Source organism: Sapajus apella, unplaced genomic scaffold (assembly GCF_009761245.1).
Source record: "Sapajus apella isolate SASKATOON/1434 unplaced genomic scaffold, GSC_monkey_1.0 scaffold91, whole genome shotgun sequence".
In the NCBI taxonomy this organism is placed as follows: domain Eukaryota; kingdom Metazoa; phylum Chordata; class Mammalia; order Primates; family Cebidae; genus Sapajus; species Sapajus apella.
Genome location: NW_022437031.1, coordinates 6,601,158 through 6,617,552, shown reverse-complemented (window position 1 = coordinate 6,617,552; position 16,395 = coordinate 6,601,158). Strand labels below are relative to the sequence as shown.

General features: G+C 40.8%; 1 protein-coding gene across 4 annotated transcripts in view; it reads right to left on the bottom strand.

Moving 5' to 3' along the window:
* The window catches only part of EDA (ectodysplasin A), a 429,191-nt gene extending 413,054 nt beyond the window's left edge, over positions 1 to 16,137 (bottom strand). For 2 of the 4 annotated variants that reach the window (XM_032255843.1, XM_032255844.1), the window contains exon 1: positions 15,434 to 16,137. In XM_032255843.1, coding sequence (XP_032111734.1) covers positions 15,434 to 15,823 — 390 coding nt within the window. In that variant the 5' untranslated portion in view covers positions 15,824 to 16,137. The remainder of the gene's footprint in view (positions 1 to 15,433) is intronic. The other 2 variants (XM_032255841.1, XM_032255842.1) reach the window with 1 other exon arrangement.
* Between the last annotated feature and the right edge of the window lie 258 nt (positions 16,138 to 16,395).

Below are 16,395 nucleotides of genomic sequence, written 5' to 3'. Positions count from 1 at the left end.
GAGGTATATAGCAGATCAAAGTGGAATATGAATACTTGTTATGTGGAAGGATTTTAAAGCTCCAAAGGAGGGAAAGGAACTGAGGAAGGAAGCTCTAGAGTCTAATATACTTTCTGTGAGGGTGCTTGACCTTAAAGGAAAGAAGCTGTAGTGACAGACCCCATTAATAATCACCAGATCCTTAAGGTAGCATGATTTTCCTCACAATCAATGCGTACAACTGTATTTTAGAGTCCAATATTAGGGGGAATGTTTCAATACCTTAAGATTTACTTTGGTATTTAACTAAAAGAGTACAGGTTAGTGTTGTAGGTATATGAGCTATAAAGGAATGTAACACTCAGTCTCTGTCTTCAAAAACCTTCATATCTAGTTAAGGAAACAAGGGAACCATAGCACAGTGCTGAATGAGGAATTTAGGGAAGTGTTGGGATGGATACATGGGCAAGGAAGAATGCACCCAAGAGTTAAGGTTTAAGTTGAGCTTTGAAGGACCTGGAGGGGTCCAAGACACAGGTTGGAGGAAAGAACATTCTTCTTTCGGGGAACAGGTAAACAAAGGCCAGAATGCAAGAGGTCTGTCAGTGGACCAGTCTGGATAAAACAAGATTCAGACAGAATAAAAAGAAGAGTGGCAGAGTAGTTCAAACCCAATTGCAAAGGGGTTTAGAATGCCAGTTGAAGAAGTTTGAACTTTATTCTACCAGCAATAGGGAGATATCAAGGTTTCTGGAGAGGAGGTGACATGACAAATTGGCACTGGAAGAAAAATAATCTAGCTGAAGTGCATATATGGAATAGATAACAATGCAACTCAGCTACACAACCACTGTAGGAGTGAGGTAATAAGGAGCTGAGAAAGAATCACAGATTTTCTTGGTTGGGAGTCAACTTGAAGATCATCCAAACCAAATACAGCCAGAGCGACAGCAGTGGGACTAGAAAGAAAGGGAGTGATGCAAGAGGCATCATCAACACTAGAAATCAGCATCACAAAGTAGGAATCAACAATTGATTGCTAAATATAAGTAGCAAGGAAAAGGGAGAAAAATGTAATGCCTTCAAAGTTTTATGCAGAAGTGACTGAGAACATGAAACCAGGGTTTAGTTTTGTAAAATTTGGTGTGTGTTGTGGGAAGGGGAAGAATGAAGATACGTTCAGTTTAACTTACTAAATTTGAGATGTCAGCTGGAAATCCAAGCAGAAACAAGCTGCACCAGAAGGATTCACCTAATGTCATTAAGGACGAAGTAGGTTTGTACTCCTTCATTGGTTCTGTTACCTGAATCTCTTGAGGATACAATCCCCCTACTAGCATTATCTTATACCAAATAAGGACTCAATGGAGTGAGGGCTGAGTTGAAGAAAATCCTGAAATCTGCTCCTCGCCCTTCTTTCCCTCAGTCTGACTAGCTGTGGCAGGTATTAAAGTTCATCCTGACAGAAGAAATCCTCAGTTTCCCCAACTTAAGCATTTAGACTACATAGCAAAAGTGCTTTCACAGCGTGCAAGTTTTCTAGGCACAGAGCCTTACGGATTGATCCAAAACTCCTACTCATGTTGAAGTTTTCATTGTCCTTGTAGGCCACTCGTGTAGCAGGATGAAGTAAGAATAATGATCCACAAACCACAGAATAAAATTCAGAAGTAATTTCTTTTTGAAAATCAATTTCATTGTGGCTGTTTGGTTTCAATTCCCTGCTATATGCCATCACATCAATAAAAATTACTCTTTATCTCCGAAGTGCAGGCCCACTGACAGGTGGATATACATGGAGAAAATTACTCAATAGTCTATTATTTTAAAGTGGTTTCAGTAGCTAACAGCAAGAGAAGTCCCAAGGAAGCCACGAGAGACAGGAAACCACTCTCCTTTCTTGGCTATTCCAAGCACATAGCACTATCATCTGGCTGATGAAATGGCAACTGAAATCTAATCCCTCTTTCCCCAGAGTTTATGAATTGATTTTCCAAATGGTATTCCACAGAGGTGTTCATTAAGCATTCAATACCACCCAAACACATGGTCTAGTAGTCTTCAAAAGTAGCTTCAGTAACACAGGTGATACAGACCTAATAATCTGTAACAGGGAAGCTGAAGTTCGGCATGGGGAACCAAATCTTATCTTTTTTATACTTTTATTTCTTCCTTTAGAGCAGTAGTTCTCAAATGGAGATGATCATCAGCATCACCTGAAAAACCTTTTTACAAACTATATATGCCCATGGTCTCACTCTAAAGACTCTAATGATGTATGTCTAGCTGTGGCCAGGGACCTGCGTTTCTTGAAAAGTTTTTCCACTTAAGACTAATATGCATTCCTGTTTAAGAACCAGTGCCACAGATGATGTGTATGATATATTTTACCCTACAATTCTGAAAAAAATTCTAAGTAGGATTTGGGAATAGCTAGCTATTTCTATCAGACAGAATAAGAGTAAGAGTAAGACAGAGAAAGAGGCAGAGAGGCAAAAAGGGAGAGAGATGTAGAGAGGAAAAAAGGGAAAGGTAGGAAGAGAGAGATGATTCTGGGCCAAGCTTCCTGACTACTGCCAAGTTCGGTGCAAGCAGCTATTGGGCCCCACGTGCACCCTAGGTTCTGACCATACTAAGCCATTCACAATTCCATACATCACAGAGTCTCACTTTGCAGTGCATGGTGGAATCACCCATAGAGCTCTGTCAAATTACATATGACTAGACTCCCATCCTTGAAGCTTCTGATTCAATTGAGTCTGCTTTGGGACCATGGACACATCTATTAGAGGGAGAAATCTCTGAAGTAAATCAAACAGTCTTGAAGATTCTCTTCCTCTAAAGATAGGTATCACTCAGAAACAACCAACACCCCTTACACATTTATTCACCATCTTCTATGTGCCAGGCACTTTAAAAAATACTTTAGGAAGATCCAAGACGGCCGTTTAGGAACAGCTCAGGATTGCAGCTCCCAGTGAAAGCACAGAGGGTGAGTGGACGCCGCATTTCCAGATGGATTTTTATTGCCCGCAGACCAGGAGATTCCCAGAGGGAGGAGCCCCATGGGTCGCCAGCACGGCTGTTTTGGTCAGCGTGGCTGTTTTGGCCGTCGCAGCTGCTTTGCTGGCGCCCTGGCATGGCGGTTCTCCGTACAAAACACACTGGTCTGGGTGCCCTGGCTGACGATTGGAGCCCCGGGAAGTGGCCCATTCATCGGATTAAAAAGGGGACTGAAACAGGAAGTAAGGCCAGGAGATTCCTGGGCAAAAAAAAAGCACCATGAATCAGCGCTGCTGTTTCAGCTGGTGCAGTGAGTCGCTGCACAGGAACTCACACAGATCCCGGTGCCTTTTCGACAGGCAACTGGAACACCTGAGAGAGAGAATGCAGTTCAACTAAATAAAAAATAAAAAAAAATAAAAAAATAAAAAAAAAAGCTCTGAGGCAGGGAGCCAAGTGATCAGGCTTGGCTGGTCCCACGCCCCCCCGCCAAAAAAAAAACAGCAATTGGAAATGCTCTGGGTTGAGAGTCTCACAGCAAGCATCGCTGAACCCGGGACGGTCCAGCTTCATGGGGGAGGGGTGTCTGCCATTACCAAGGCACTCCACCACTAAGGAGATAGTCCGCCATTGCTGAGGCAGCCTGCGGTTGCTGAGGCAACCTGCCATTGCTGAGGCAACCTGCCATTACAGAGACAGTCCATCATTACAGAGGTGGGCCATGATGCCGAGGCACTTCTAACTACACCTATATAAACAGGACTTCAGGGAAGTTCACATGGCAGCTGGGCAGAGCCCACAGCAGCTCAGCAAAGCCGCTGCAGGCAGACAGTGACTAGCCTGCCTCCTTGTTGGGCAGGGCAGCCCTGAAAAAAAAGGCAGGAGCACAACGGAAACTCATAAATAAAGCCCTAACTCCCTGAGACAGAGCACCTCGGGGGAAAAAAGGGGGTTTATGTGAATAATGAGTACACATGGACACAGGGAGGGGAGCACTACACTCTGGGGTCTGTTTGGGGGAAATAGGGGAGGGACAGTGGGGGCTGGGGAGTTGGGGAAAGATAGCATGGGGAGAAATGCCAGATATAGGTGAAGGGGAGGAAGGCAGCAAATCACACTGCCACGTGTGTACCTATGCAACAATCTTGCATGTTCTTCACATGTACCCCAAAACTTAAAATGCAATAAATTTTAAAAAAGAAAAAAAAAATACTTCATATAGATATAATTCACATACTGTAGAATTCATTCATTTTAAGCGTACAATTCAATAATTTCTAGTAACTTTACAGAATTGTGTAACTTCATGATATCTCTTGCATCATTTACTATATTTCTAGTTCCATTGCTATAACCCTGTCAGTGGTAAATCAATTTTAGAATATTTTTATCCCCAGTAAGTGCTCTTATGCCCATATTCAGTTACTCCTCATTCCTACCACCTGCCCCAGGTGTCCACTAATCTAATTTTTTTCTCTATATATTTGCCTGTTCTGGACATTTCATATAAATGGAATCATACGATGTGTTTGTGTGTGTGTGTGTGTGTGTGTGTGTGTGTGTGACTGACGTCCTTCACTTAGCATAATATATTTGAGGCTCAACCATGTTGTAGCGTTATTCATAATTCATTCTTTTAATGGCTGAAAAATATTGCATTGTATAGAATATTATATCACATTATACCACATCAGACATTTAAGCTGTTTTACTTTTTGGCTATTATGAATAATGCTGCTATGAACATTCAATGTAGAGACTTTTGTGTGAACATATGTTTGCAATTAATTTAGGTATATGCCTAGGAGTGGAATTGCTGGGTCATATTGTAACTCTATGTTAACTTATTGAGGAACTAAAAAACTGTTTTACAAAACAGCCGAATCATTTTACATTTCCACTAGCGATGTATGAGAGTTCCTATTTCTCTACACCTCCACTTCTTATTATCTTTTTCATTATAGTCAGTCTAGTGGGTGTGAAATGTTATCTCACCATCGTTTTAATTTAAATTTCTGTAATGGATAATGATGTTGAACATGTTCACATGTATTTATTTAACCATTTGTACATCTTCATTTGTGGTGAAATATCTGTTCATTTCTCTTGTCCAGTTTTTTGTTTGGGTTGTCTTATTATTATATTCCAAGAGTCCTTTGTAAATTTATTTGAATATAAGTTCTTTATCAGATGTGTTTTCCAAAGATTTTCTCCTAGTCCGTTGCATTTCTTTTCATTTTTTAAGGTTTTTTTTTTTTTTTCTGGAAAACAAGTTTCTCTCCAAAATGGTTCATTTCTTTTTTGGACTATGTGTTTGGTATCATATCTAAGAAATCATTGCTCTCCAAGATCTTGAAGATTTTCTATATTTTCTTTTAAAAGCTTTATTGTTTTGGTACTTACATTTAAGCCTATGATCCATTTTGAGTTAATTTTTGGGGTATGGTGTCTAGTGAGTATGTAAGTTCATCTTTTTTGCATGTGGGTATCCAATTTTCCCAACACCATTTATGGAACAGGGTAAGTTTTCCCCCTAATTAATCATCTTGGTACTTTTGTCAAAAATCAACTGATTATAAATGTAATAATTTATTTTTGAACTCTCGATTCTGTTCCATTTATCTACATGCCTGTCCTTATGCCAGCACCACACTGACTTGATAACAGTAGCTTCATACAAACTAAGTTTTCTTATACCTGAATGTACCACGTTCTCTTTCATCTCTAGGCCTTTGCAGTTGCTGTTCCTACTGCCTATTTTAGGTTTAAGCTCAGAAGATGCTTTGTCAAGAACATGTTCCTTGATTTCAAAAGTCTTGGTCAGGTACTCCTCCTCAGTGCTCTAGATCATCCTATGATTAACCCTACCACTGCTTTATGAAATTGTATTACATATGCCTATTCACTTGTCTGTATGCTCCACAATGGCAGGAATCCCCTCTAATTCATTCAATAGCTGCATCTCCATTGTTTTCTACAGTGCATGATACACAGGAGAGGATCAATAAACATTTGTTGAAGAAATGATAAGCTGATTCTGCTTCTAGTAATGGAAGCAGAAGTAATTTGGGCCAAATTTCTTGCTTAAAGAAAACACAAGAAAATTGGGGCAAGATATAAATGACATATGTTTGAAGATACGTGAGATGTAACAAAGTAATGCAGTATTATAAAGCCAAAATGCAGGATAAAAAGAAAACTGAGAGAGGCTCCTAAGGTCACTGACTGATAGAGTAGAGTAGAGTCAACTGGGAGAAAGAGAGAGGGGAGCTTCTGACATACTCATGAAGCTACAAGAACAAAAATTGGAATTGACGATCCTTCAAAGAGGGAGAACTCCAGTGGGGGAGGGGAACAAGATTTGGGTTTCAAATTAGAAGGCATAATTACTAAAAGGAAGGGTAAGTCAACCTTCAATTGGATTGAAGGGCAGCTTTAAATTATCTCAGTCTCATATTGAATTAAGGTGATGTGGGATTGCTAGTTTCTCTAACCACGTGCCAGAAGTGAGTATAAATCCTTTTTACATAAAGATAAAATAACTGAGACCTTAAACCCTCTCTACTATAATTTTTCACATATAATGTCTACCACTCAATCAAAATTAACCAGGAAAAAGGCAAAGTAATAGAAAATTAAGACAAACAATAGACAATAGAAACATATCCTTAAGGATTGAAATAATGAGTAATCAAAAGAAGATTTTCTCATAATTATGGTCAGTATGTTAAAAGATAATTGATGTGAATTTTGGCAGAGAACCAAACACTATTTTATAAAGAGAACCAAATGAATATTCTAAAAATAAAAAACATGACAAATAATATTAAGAACTCAATGAGTGAGTTTAAAGGGAGATTAGACAAAGTTGAAGACAGAATTAATGAATTGGAAGATACGTCACAGGAAAATATCCAGAATGGAATACTATAAAAATAATGCATCCATGTGTTCTTCTAGAATGTCTGTGATTTCATATTTTACATACAAATCTTTATTCCATCTGGAATTTATTTTGGTATAACAGGTGAGATAAGGATCCAGTCTTACTGTCTTTTTTTGAACCCCCAAAATGGCAAGTCAGTAAATCCCATTACCACTTATTGAATTAATCTATCTTTTATGGGACCTCTTTAAATAGAAACTTCTCCATGCACATTTTAAATGATTCAATTGATACAAGTTCTATATATGGTTTATAAAATTCCAATTTAAAACATAGTTCCAGAAATAGCTATATGATTGCAGACAGTTATTTAACCCCTCTAGGTCTGTTTCTCCATGTGTAAAAATAGAGACTACAGTATCTACCTTGCATTATTCTTGTGGAGATCTTTTTTAAATAAAGTATGTAGATGCATCTATCTCAAAAAAAGAAAAAGAAAAGAAAATACCCAGAATAAAGTACACAGAGAAAAAAAAGGATAGAATATGGAGAAAAGTGTATAAAAGACATAAATGATGCTGAGAAAAAAAACAGGTCTGCTGTGGTCTGAATGTTTGTGTTCTCCCCAAAATGTATATGTTGAAATTTAATCACTAGTGAGATGGTATTCGAAGACGAGGCTTTTAGGGGGCAATTAAATAATGAGGGCAGAGCCTTTGTAAATGAGATTAGTGCCCTTATAAAATAGGTCCAAGAAAGTGCATTCATCCCTTCCACCATGCGAGGATACAGCAAGAGTGTGTCATTCTATGGATCAGGAAAAGGGCACTCACCAAACACCAAATCTGCTGGGCATGTTCATGGATCAGAAAACTGAATACTGTAAAAGGATGAGTTCCCTCTAAATTGTTTTTTAGATTCAATGCAATGCCAATAAAAATCCCAGCACCTTTATATTTTTTTCTTTCCTGTGGAACATGATAAGCTATTTCTAAATGCAAAGGGCTAAGAATATCCAAGATACTTTTAAATAAGAGGAACAAGGTGGAAGGACTTGCTTTAGCAGATAATAATAAAGTCCAATGATTAAGACTGTGGTAGTGATGCAATGGCAAAGAGACCAACAGAATAGAATAAACAGTTAAGAAACAATCTTGCACATATACAGGCACATGATTTATGACAAAGGTGACACTGTAGAGAACTGGGGGAAAGACAGTTCTTATAATTAATGTCACTGGATCAATTGGATATCTATATTTTTTTTAATGAAGCTTAAGAGAAATGCAAATCAAAACCACACTGAGATACCATCTCATGTCAGTTAGAATGGCGACCATTAAAAATTCTGGAGACAACAGATGCTGGAGAGGATGTGGAGAGATAGGAACACTTTTACACTGTTGGTGGGAGTGTAAACTAGTTACAGCATTGTGGAAGACAGTGTGGCGATTTCTCAAGGACCTAGAAATAGAAATTCCATTTGACCCAGCAATCCCATTACTGGGCACATACCCAAAGGATTATAAATCATTCTACTATAAGGACACACGCACACGTATGTTCATTGTGGCACTGTTTACAATAGCAAAGACCTGGAACCAACCCAAATGTCCATCGATGATAGACTGGACGAGGAAAATGTGGCACATATACACCATGGAACACTATGCAGCCATAAAAAACGATGAGTTTGTGTCCTTTGTAGGGACATGGATGAATCTGGAAACCATCATTCTCAGCAAACTGACACAAGAACAGAAAAAGCAAACACAGCATGTTCTCACTCATAGGCAGGTGTTGAACAATGAAAACACATGGACACAGGGAGGGGAGCATCACACACTGGGGTCTGTTGAGGGGGAATAGGGAAGGAACAGCAGGGGGGACAGGGAAGTTCGGCAGGGATAACATGGGGAGAAATGCCAGATATAGGTGATGGGGTGATAGAGGCAGCAAACCACATTGCCATGTATGTACCTATGTAACAATCCTGCATGTTCTGCACATGTACCCCAGAACCTAAAGTGCAATAAAACATATTAAAAATAATAATAATAATTTTTTTTAAAAATGAAGCTTAGGGCCGGGACTGGTGGCTCATGCCTGTAATCCCAACATTTTGGAAGGCCAAGGCAGGTGGATCACCTGAGGTCAGGTATTTGAGACCAGCCTAACATGGTGAAACCCTGTCTCTACTAAAAATACAAAATATTAGCCAGGCATGGTGGTATGCACCTGTAATCCCAGCTACTCCAGAGGCTGAGGCAGGAGAATCACTTGAATTAAGGAGGCAGAGGTTGCAGTGAATTGAAATTGTGGCATTGCACTCCAACCTGGGCAACAAGACTGAAACTCTGTCTCAGAAAAACAAAAAAAATGAAGCTTAGTTTCTGTACCTTAGTAATCTTAGTATACATAAAAAATTGATTCAAAGTGGAGTATAGACCTAAATGTAAATATCAAAAACATAAAGCTTCTAGAAGATAATGTGGGAGAATCTCTACCATTTCAAGGTAAGGAAATATTTCTTAAATGGGACACAGAAAACACTACCCACAAAGGAAAATACTGAAAAATTAAACACATTGAAATTAAAACCTTCTGTTCATTAAAGGATACCACAAAGAAAGGTGAATCACAGATTTGGGAATGGCTTACAACATAAAAAATACAAACATATTTCATATTCAGAGTATATAAAGAATTTTTACAAATCTATAAGGACAGACAAATTGATAGAAAAATGGACAAACAACTTGAATAAGCACTTCACAGAAGATATGCAAGTACATAATAAACATGAAAAGGAACAGAACCTCATCAGTCTTCTGAGAAATGCCAATTAATATCACCAGATATTACTACAAACCCACCCACCAGAATGGCAATGGTTAAAAAGACTGGCAATACCAAGTATTAGTAAGAATATGAAACAATTGAAATTCTCATACGTTGCTGGTGAGAATGTAAATTAATACAGTGAGTACGGAAAACTGTCATTATCAATAATGTGAAAAGTATGCATCCCCCATGACCCAGCAACTTCAATCCTAGGTATACATACAATAGAAATTCAGGCATATGTAACCAAAAGACATACACAATAATATTCATAACATCAGCATCTGTAATAGCCCCAGACTGGAAACAATCCACAAATTCATTAAAAATAGAATGATTAAACAGTGGTATATTCAAGCAATGAAATCGTGTACAAAAATACAAATAAATGGCTGGGCATGGTGGTTCACACCTGTAATCCCAGCACTTTGGTACACTGAGGTGGGAGGTTTTCTTGAGGCCAGGAGTTCAAGACCAGCCTAGGCAACATAAAGAGATCCTGTCTCGACAAAATATTAAAAATGAGCTGGGCATGGTGGCATGTGCCCAGGACCTAGCTACTCAGAAGGCTGAGGTTGGAAGATTGCTTGAGGCTGGGATGTCATGGCTGCAGTAAGCTGTGATCATGCCATTGCACCCCAGCCTGGGTGACAGCACAAGACCCCCTCTCACACACAAACAAAAATACAAATAAAAAACTGCAGCCATGTGCAACAACCTGAATGGATGTCACAAAAACAATATTGAGCAAAAAACACCAGATACAAAATAATACACGCTGTTTGATTTCATTTATATAAAGTTCAAAATGAACAAAACTAATGAACTAATCCAACTAGCACTATGTCAGGCACTGTTGGAGAAAGGTAAAAAACTAATCTATGATGTTAGAACTTGAGAGAGTGAGGCAGATACAGTGATAACAATAGAGTGTAAGTAGGAGTAGTGGTATATAATAATGTTCTATTTCTTGACCTGGGTTCTGGTGACATGAGTATATTCACTTTGAAATGATTCACCAAATTGTACAAATATGATTTGTATATTTTTCTGTATGTGAGTTATTCTTCAAAAGAAATGATTTTTAATGAAAGAAATAAAATGAAAAGCTAAGTGCTGAGTATTTACAGAGGAGTCAGATAAAACAGCCCTCTACAGGCAAGGTGGTTTCTCTTCGTAATGTTCTTGGGAATTAAATGGCTTCAGAGGTTCTCTACTATAAAGTGATCTTCTCTGTAAGGTAGTTACAGGTAAATGACAGATTATTTTTTCACAAGGTCTAAGATAGAATGAAATATATGAGACTAAAAGCAAATGAAACAAAACATCAAACAATATATTACAGGAAGCTTTTTGCACCATCTTAGAGAGAAGGTGTGAAACTGGGAGACTGACCACGTGGTTAAGGCTCATCTCCATTTCACTTTCTAATTATTCTAGAAATCAGAGAAACATTTCCAGTGGAACTATTTACTCACCTAAGCATAGCTGACAGGTCACAGGCTTAGCAAGACCTGAGGAAAACAGGCCTGTTATATAAAATGTCTGTTTTACATAAATACCTCCAAAGTCCCAAAATAATATTCAACTCGACAAGTATTTGAGTACAGTAACTGTAACTAGCACTGTATCAGGCATTTCGTAGAGAAAGACAAAAATGAAGTCAGATTTCTGAGGTGCTCTAATATAAAGACATAAAATGCATTTAAAAACAACAACAGCAATAACAACTAAAGAATGATTCTAAGGATATGGTGGGTGGGCTGCAGTAGAATTAGTGAGAGAGAAAATGGGATGGGTATAATGAAGCAAGTTGATCAAAAGTCTTGAATGTCACACTAAAGTCTGTATTTAAATCTACAATAAAGGCATTTTATCCAGATCTTACCTCTCTAAAAAAAAAATCCTTGGATTTATTCATTGTGCTCACCTTGAATCACCTTGAATGATTCCTAGTTATGTTCTCGATCCAAGAGCCTTAACACAGATAATGTCAACTCTGGATACACTAATGGTCTATCTAGATACATCAAGCAATGTTTTGTAGAACTTTAAGGTTGACGTCTATGACATCACTTCAAATACGAACATACTGCAAATAGTCCTAACAGTTCTAAAATCCATATTGATTTACCCATAATTTTGACTACTACTTGAGACAATGAGTTGAGTAAGATACTACCTTTATTTGCCTCACCTTGAAAATAATTTTTCAAACATTAAAATGTATCCAATTGTGTCTGGCACAGCAGGCTTTCTATTTATTGAACTGGATTATTAAGTTATACCAATATATTAACCATACTCATCTTGCTCATGGTTTGGTAGACTTTGATCATATTCCTCCTTCAAACTCTTTCTATCCAGACTGAAAAACCAAGTAGAAAATCCCTCCATCCTTTTGATCAATTTAATGGGGTTTCTGGGGACTTTTATCAGTTGTTAGGCTTTTCTTGAGAAGCAACCACCAGAATTTCCTGTCAGATTGTAGAAGTTAATCTGCTTTTGATCTTGTATATAGAAAAAAATAAGTGTTTTGGTTTTGTTGTTTTTGAGACCTTTCCTGATGATATCCACTATGTTCTTGGCCTTTTAGGACCACAATCACAACTGGAACAACATCTCCACAAATGATCAACAGTGACTTTTATTTTTATTTTTTACTGTGGCAATCATATTACTGTATATTGTCCTAATTCAGACACAAATGAGATGTCCCTTGCTCTTGAGATAATCTCCACCAACTATCCAGATAAATCTGTAGCTACTTAGTTGCTCCCACTGAAGTAGATGGTTAATTACAGAAGGTCTGATATGACTCTCTCACTTTATCATCAGCAAGTGTGTCCCCATGGGGGAGGCTTTTCTAACATTTCACATGGAGAACTGTGCTGATCTCTGTGCCCTGTATCCTACCTGACCCAACTTCCTTGGTGCCCTGCTTAAAAAGTTTTTAAATTGAGAGATGATATACATACATCTACAGAGATTTCTAGATCCCTTTCTTGAGCCATAACTGAGAGCCTAGAGCCCATCATCTCATAAACATGGATAGGTTTACTTTTGCCTACCTGCATGAAGTGTCTCTGACTGTTCTGCCCACTTGGTCTCATGAGAACTTCCTGCAGCTTATTCTCATCAGGTTGCCTTCACTCCTTGCAGATAAACTGGTAAGAAAACTGAATGTACTGCCTGTTGAAGGGTGTATATTTTCATCTTTCTTCCTCTCCATCCAAGACTTGCTATAACAGCAGTTGTTTGTGTTGAAAAATTAAGATATAGAATATGACCTACATGCCCAAATCCCACAAGGCTGTTTACTTCCTTATTTACCAAATCAGGATCTGTCAGCACAATGTAGAATTCTGTCAACAAATACAATTAAATGTCCCTATAAAGCCAGCAGAGGGTGCACCAGGGCCCTAGAAATTTTACCCAAGCTTGTAGCAGTATTAATACCCAATCAACTTTTTTAAAAAACTTATTTTTGTACACTAAAAGTAATATACCAGATAAGATAAACTTAAGTTGAATAATTTAAACTAAACAAGTTGAATTTGGGCTAAAATTCCATCAAAGTATACTCCAAATCTGAAAGTGAAATTCAGGAAGAATAAGGAATACATGGTCAAACTTAGTATGGTCAAAATACAGGTAGAGTAGAACAAAATGATGCAGATCTGAGCCCTCTACTTTGTAAAAATTCTAATATGGAGCGCCATCTTGCTCCCTCAGAAAAGGTCCCAGGAGGTAGTTGGGGGAATGGGCACTGAACTGGGAATTAACAGAGTAACTTTCATCCCAGTTTCGACTCTAGTTGTGTGACCTTGGGCAAGTCACTTTCCCTTTAGGACCTATGTTTCCCAAGGGAATCAAACAAAATGAGCTTGTATAAGCCCTTCATAACTCTAGGAAACGGATTCCAATTGATGTCAACAAATGTAAAGAGCCAGTATCCTTGCCTCTATTGCTCAAAAATATTAGAAAGAATAAAGGACAGAAGATAGGAAGCTATGTTTAAACCTAGACAGAACTATTTTAGTGCCACACAAAGGGCAGTTAACTAAATGCCATTACGGACCTGGAAGAGTTTTATGCCATCACAGAAGCCCTAGAGTACAGCTGTTCTGCTAATCCTCAGTCTATATACATGGCTCTGTCTATTCGGAATGCCAAAAAGTCTTGGCCACCATTTGACTGAAGAAGTTTAATTCTTTCATCTTTTCAGAGAATATCAATGTTCAGCTGCTAAATATTTCTACTGGGCATTGGGGCGTGGGGGAGTGGCAGTAGATAAATAAAGGAGTCAGAATCCTAGTTAATTATCATTTAGTTACAGTGTTTAAAGTTTCAAGTATGAGAAGCACGTCTGCTGATTCTCTTCTTTGATAATCTGTTATATAAATTGAAGTGTGCTAGCAGGACATTTTAAGGCCCAGGGCAACTTTACAATGTACATAGTTGGTTTTTGTTTTTTGTTTTTGTTTGTTTGTTTGTTTTAAGTATCAGTCCTAACATTACACTATTATACTGAATGTGATGTCTTTATCAATTGTACTGCTTTAGATGGGAGGTCAAAGTAGCAGAAATAATGTTTACAGAGCTGTGACAATGACTCTGGATGTGGTAGTAAATATGGAAGGCTTGTGTCCCTTACCTCAAGGAACTTATTTGTACAACTTGCTCTCTTGCCTAAGAGGTACAATTTTACTATCATTCTTTAGCCACCTCAAAAGGATCCTTGGATGCTTCTCCTAAGTTTCACATATGGCAACCAAGACAATATTTACGTTAAGTGCACTAAATTTACTTGAATAGAGAGCTAGAAAGAGTAGAAAACAAACACCAAAGTTAATAGTTTGGTAATAAGGGCACAAACACCATAAAGATTGCAAAAATAAACAAAACAAAAAACCCCAAACTGCTCTTGGGGTACTAGTCCTGAGTATTCCATTTGCAGATTTCTGTTCTCAAGCTAGCAGTAAAAGCACTTCCCACCCACCATTCCTACTGCACACCTACCCCGCTTAAGAATCAGAACCGGCATGCAAAGGGTGAATTTTACTTCCATAGATTTTTTAAATTGCTGTTCAGAAGTTGTCTAGCAGGACGGCATATTTCTACCAGAATTCCTCAGGGGCGCTGATCCTCACCAGAACACAGAGGACAATCAGTCTCAAATTGCAGGTAACTGTGAACAAGCCCACGTTCTGGTCAGCACACAAGGACCCGCGATGAAAATGCGGCTAAAAGTTGTTTCAACGGGCAGGCGTGGAGCAGTTACTACAGCTGTTTACAGCTCCAACTCCAAAGGGGAGCCTGCTGGTTCTGGCATCAGCTCTGGACACGAAAAAACAAGCACCGCGGGCAGAGAACCTCATCAGGAGCAGAAAAGCCAAGCCGTTAGTCGGCCGGGGGGCAGCACAGGCACCTCCCCGACGGGAGCGTCGCCAACTTTTCCCGAGGCAGCCCGCAGCCAGGGGCGGCGGGCGCGCGCTAGACTTTCCAACTCAAGGGGTCACCAGGGAGTCTGGATTAGCTGGGCCAGGGACCGAAGACAACCTGCCTTGGGCAACCTCTCCCCTGCTCGCCTGGCCCCTCCCGGGTCCTGCCCTCTAAATTGGGTCGAGGTGGCAGAGTGCTCCCAGGCCCCTTTGGTGGAGGGCCCTCGCCCTACCCGTGAGGGGCGGGGGCCGCCGCTGCCCCTACTAGGTTACTCACCTGGTGCCCGTCCTGGGAGTCAGAGGGGAGTGCGGCTTCTCCCGGTTCCAACGGAGGCTGCTGCTGAGGTGACGGCTGCCCAAGGTGACGGGTGATGGGGCTGTCAGGGTAGAGGCCACCGGGGCTGCTTAGGGTGCCAGAGGTGCCCGGGCCGCCAAGGCGGGACTGGGCTCCCCGTTCCCGCCTCAACTCCGAGCGCAACTCTAGGTAGCAGCACAACGTCAGCAGGTGGAGGGCCAGCGAGAGGCCAAAGAAACCCAGGAAGAGCCGGCAGCTGTTCCCTTCGCCCGCCTGGGCATGGGCCCCGCGACAGCCGCAGCCCTGGCTCCCCCGCTCCCGCGGCGCTGCTGCGGGCAGGGGTTCCCTGCGCTCTACCTCCGGGTAGCCCATGGCCTCCAGAGACACCCACTCTCTTGAGGCCCGGGAGCCGCTGCGTCTGCCTCAGCCGTTCACGACCTCTTGACAGGCGGCTACTGTCCTGCCATCGGCTGGGGGCTGCAGGGACACGTTCCTGCGCGACGGTGGCTGGGCGGGACGGAGCAGGGAGCAGCCGCATGTGCAGCTCTACTCCGAGGGGTGGGAAAGGGAGGAGGAGGGGCGGGAGAGAGGGAGGCTCGGCCCGCCGAGGGAATGAAGGAGGAGGTCCCGGCCGACACCGCCCCATCCCTCAAGCGGCTGCCGGGACGTCCAACCACGGGGCCGCCCTGCCTCAGCGCCCCGCCCCGTGCCGTTCCAGCCTGGCCTCCAGCCGCGGGGCGGGGCCTGGGGGCGTGAGGGTTCGCCTCGGCCTGGCCGCCCCACCCAGCTCTTCCCGCTTGCCTCGTCCCAGTTGGTGACTGGCGCTGTCGTTCATTCCTGGACTCCGCCCCAGTTTAACCCTTTAGCGCCAGTCCTGGGAGGAAAGGAGGGGGAGGCTAAGAATTTGGGAACCTTGGAAAGAAAGTAGAGCAAAGAAAAGGAGG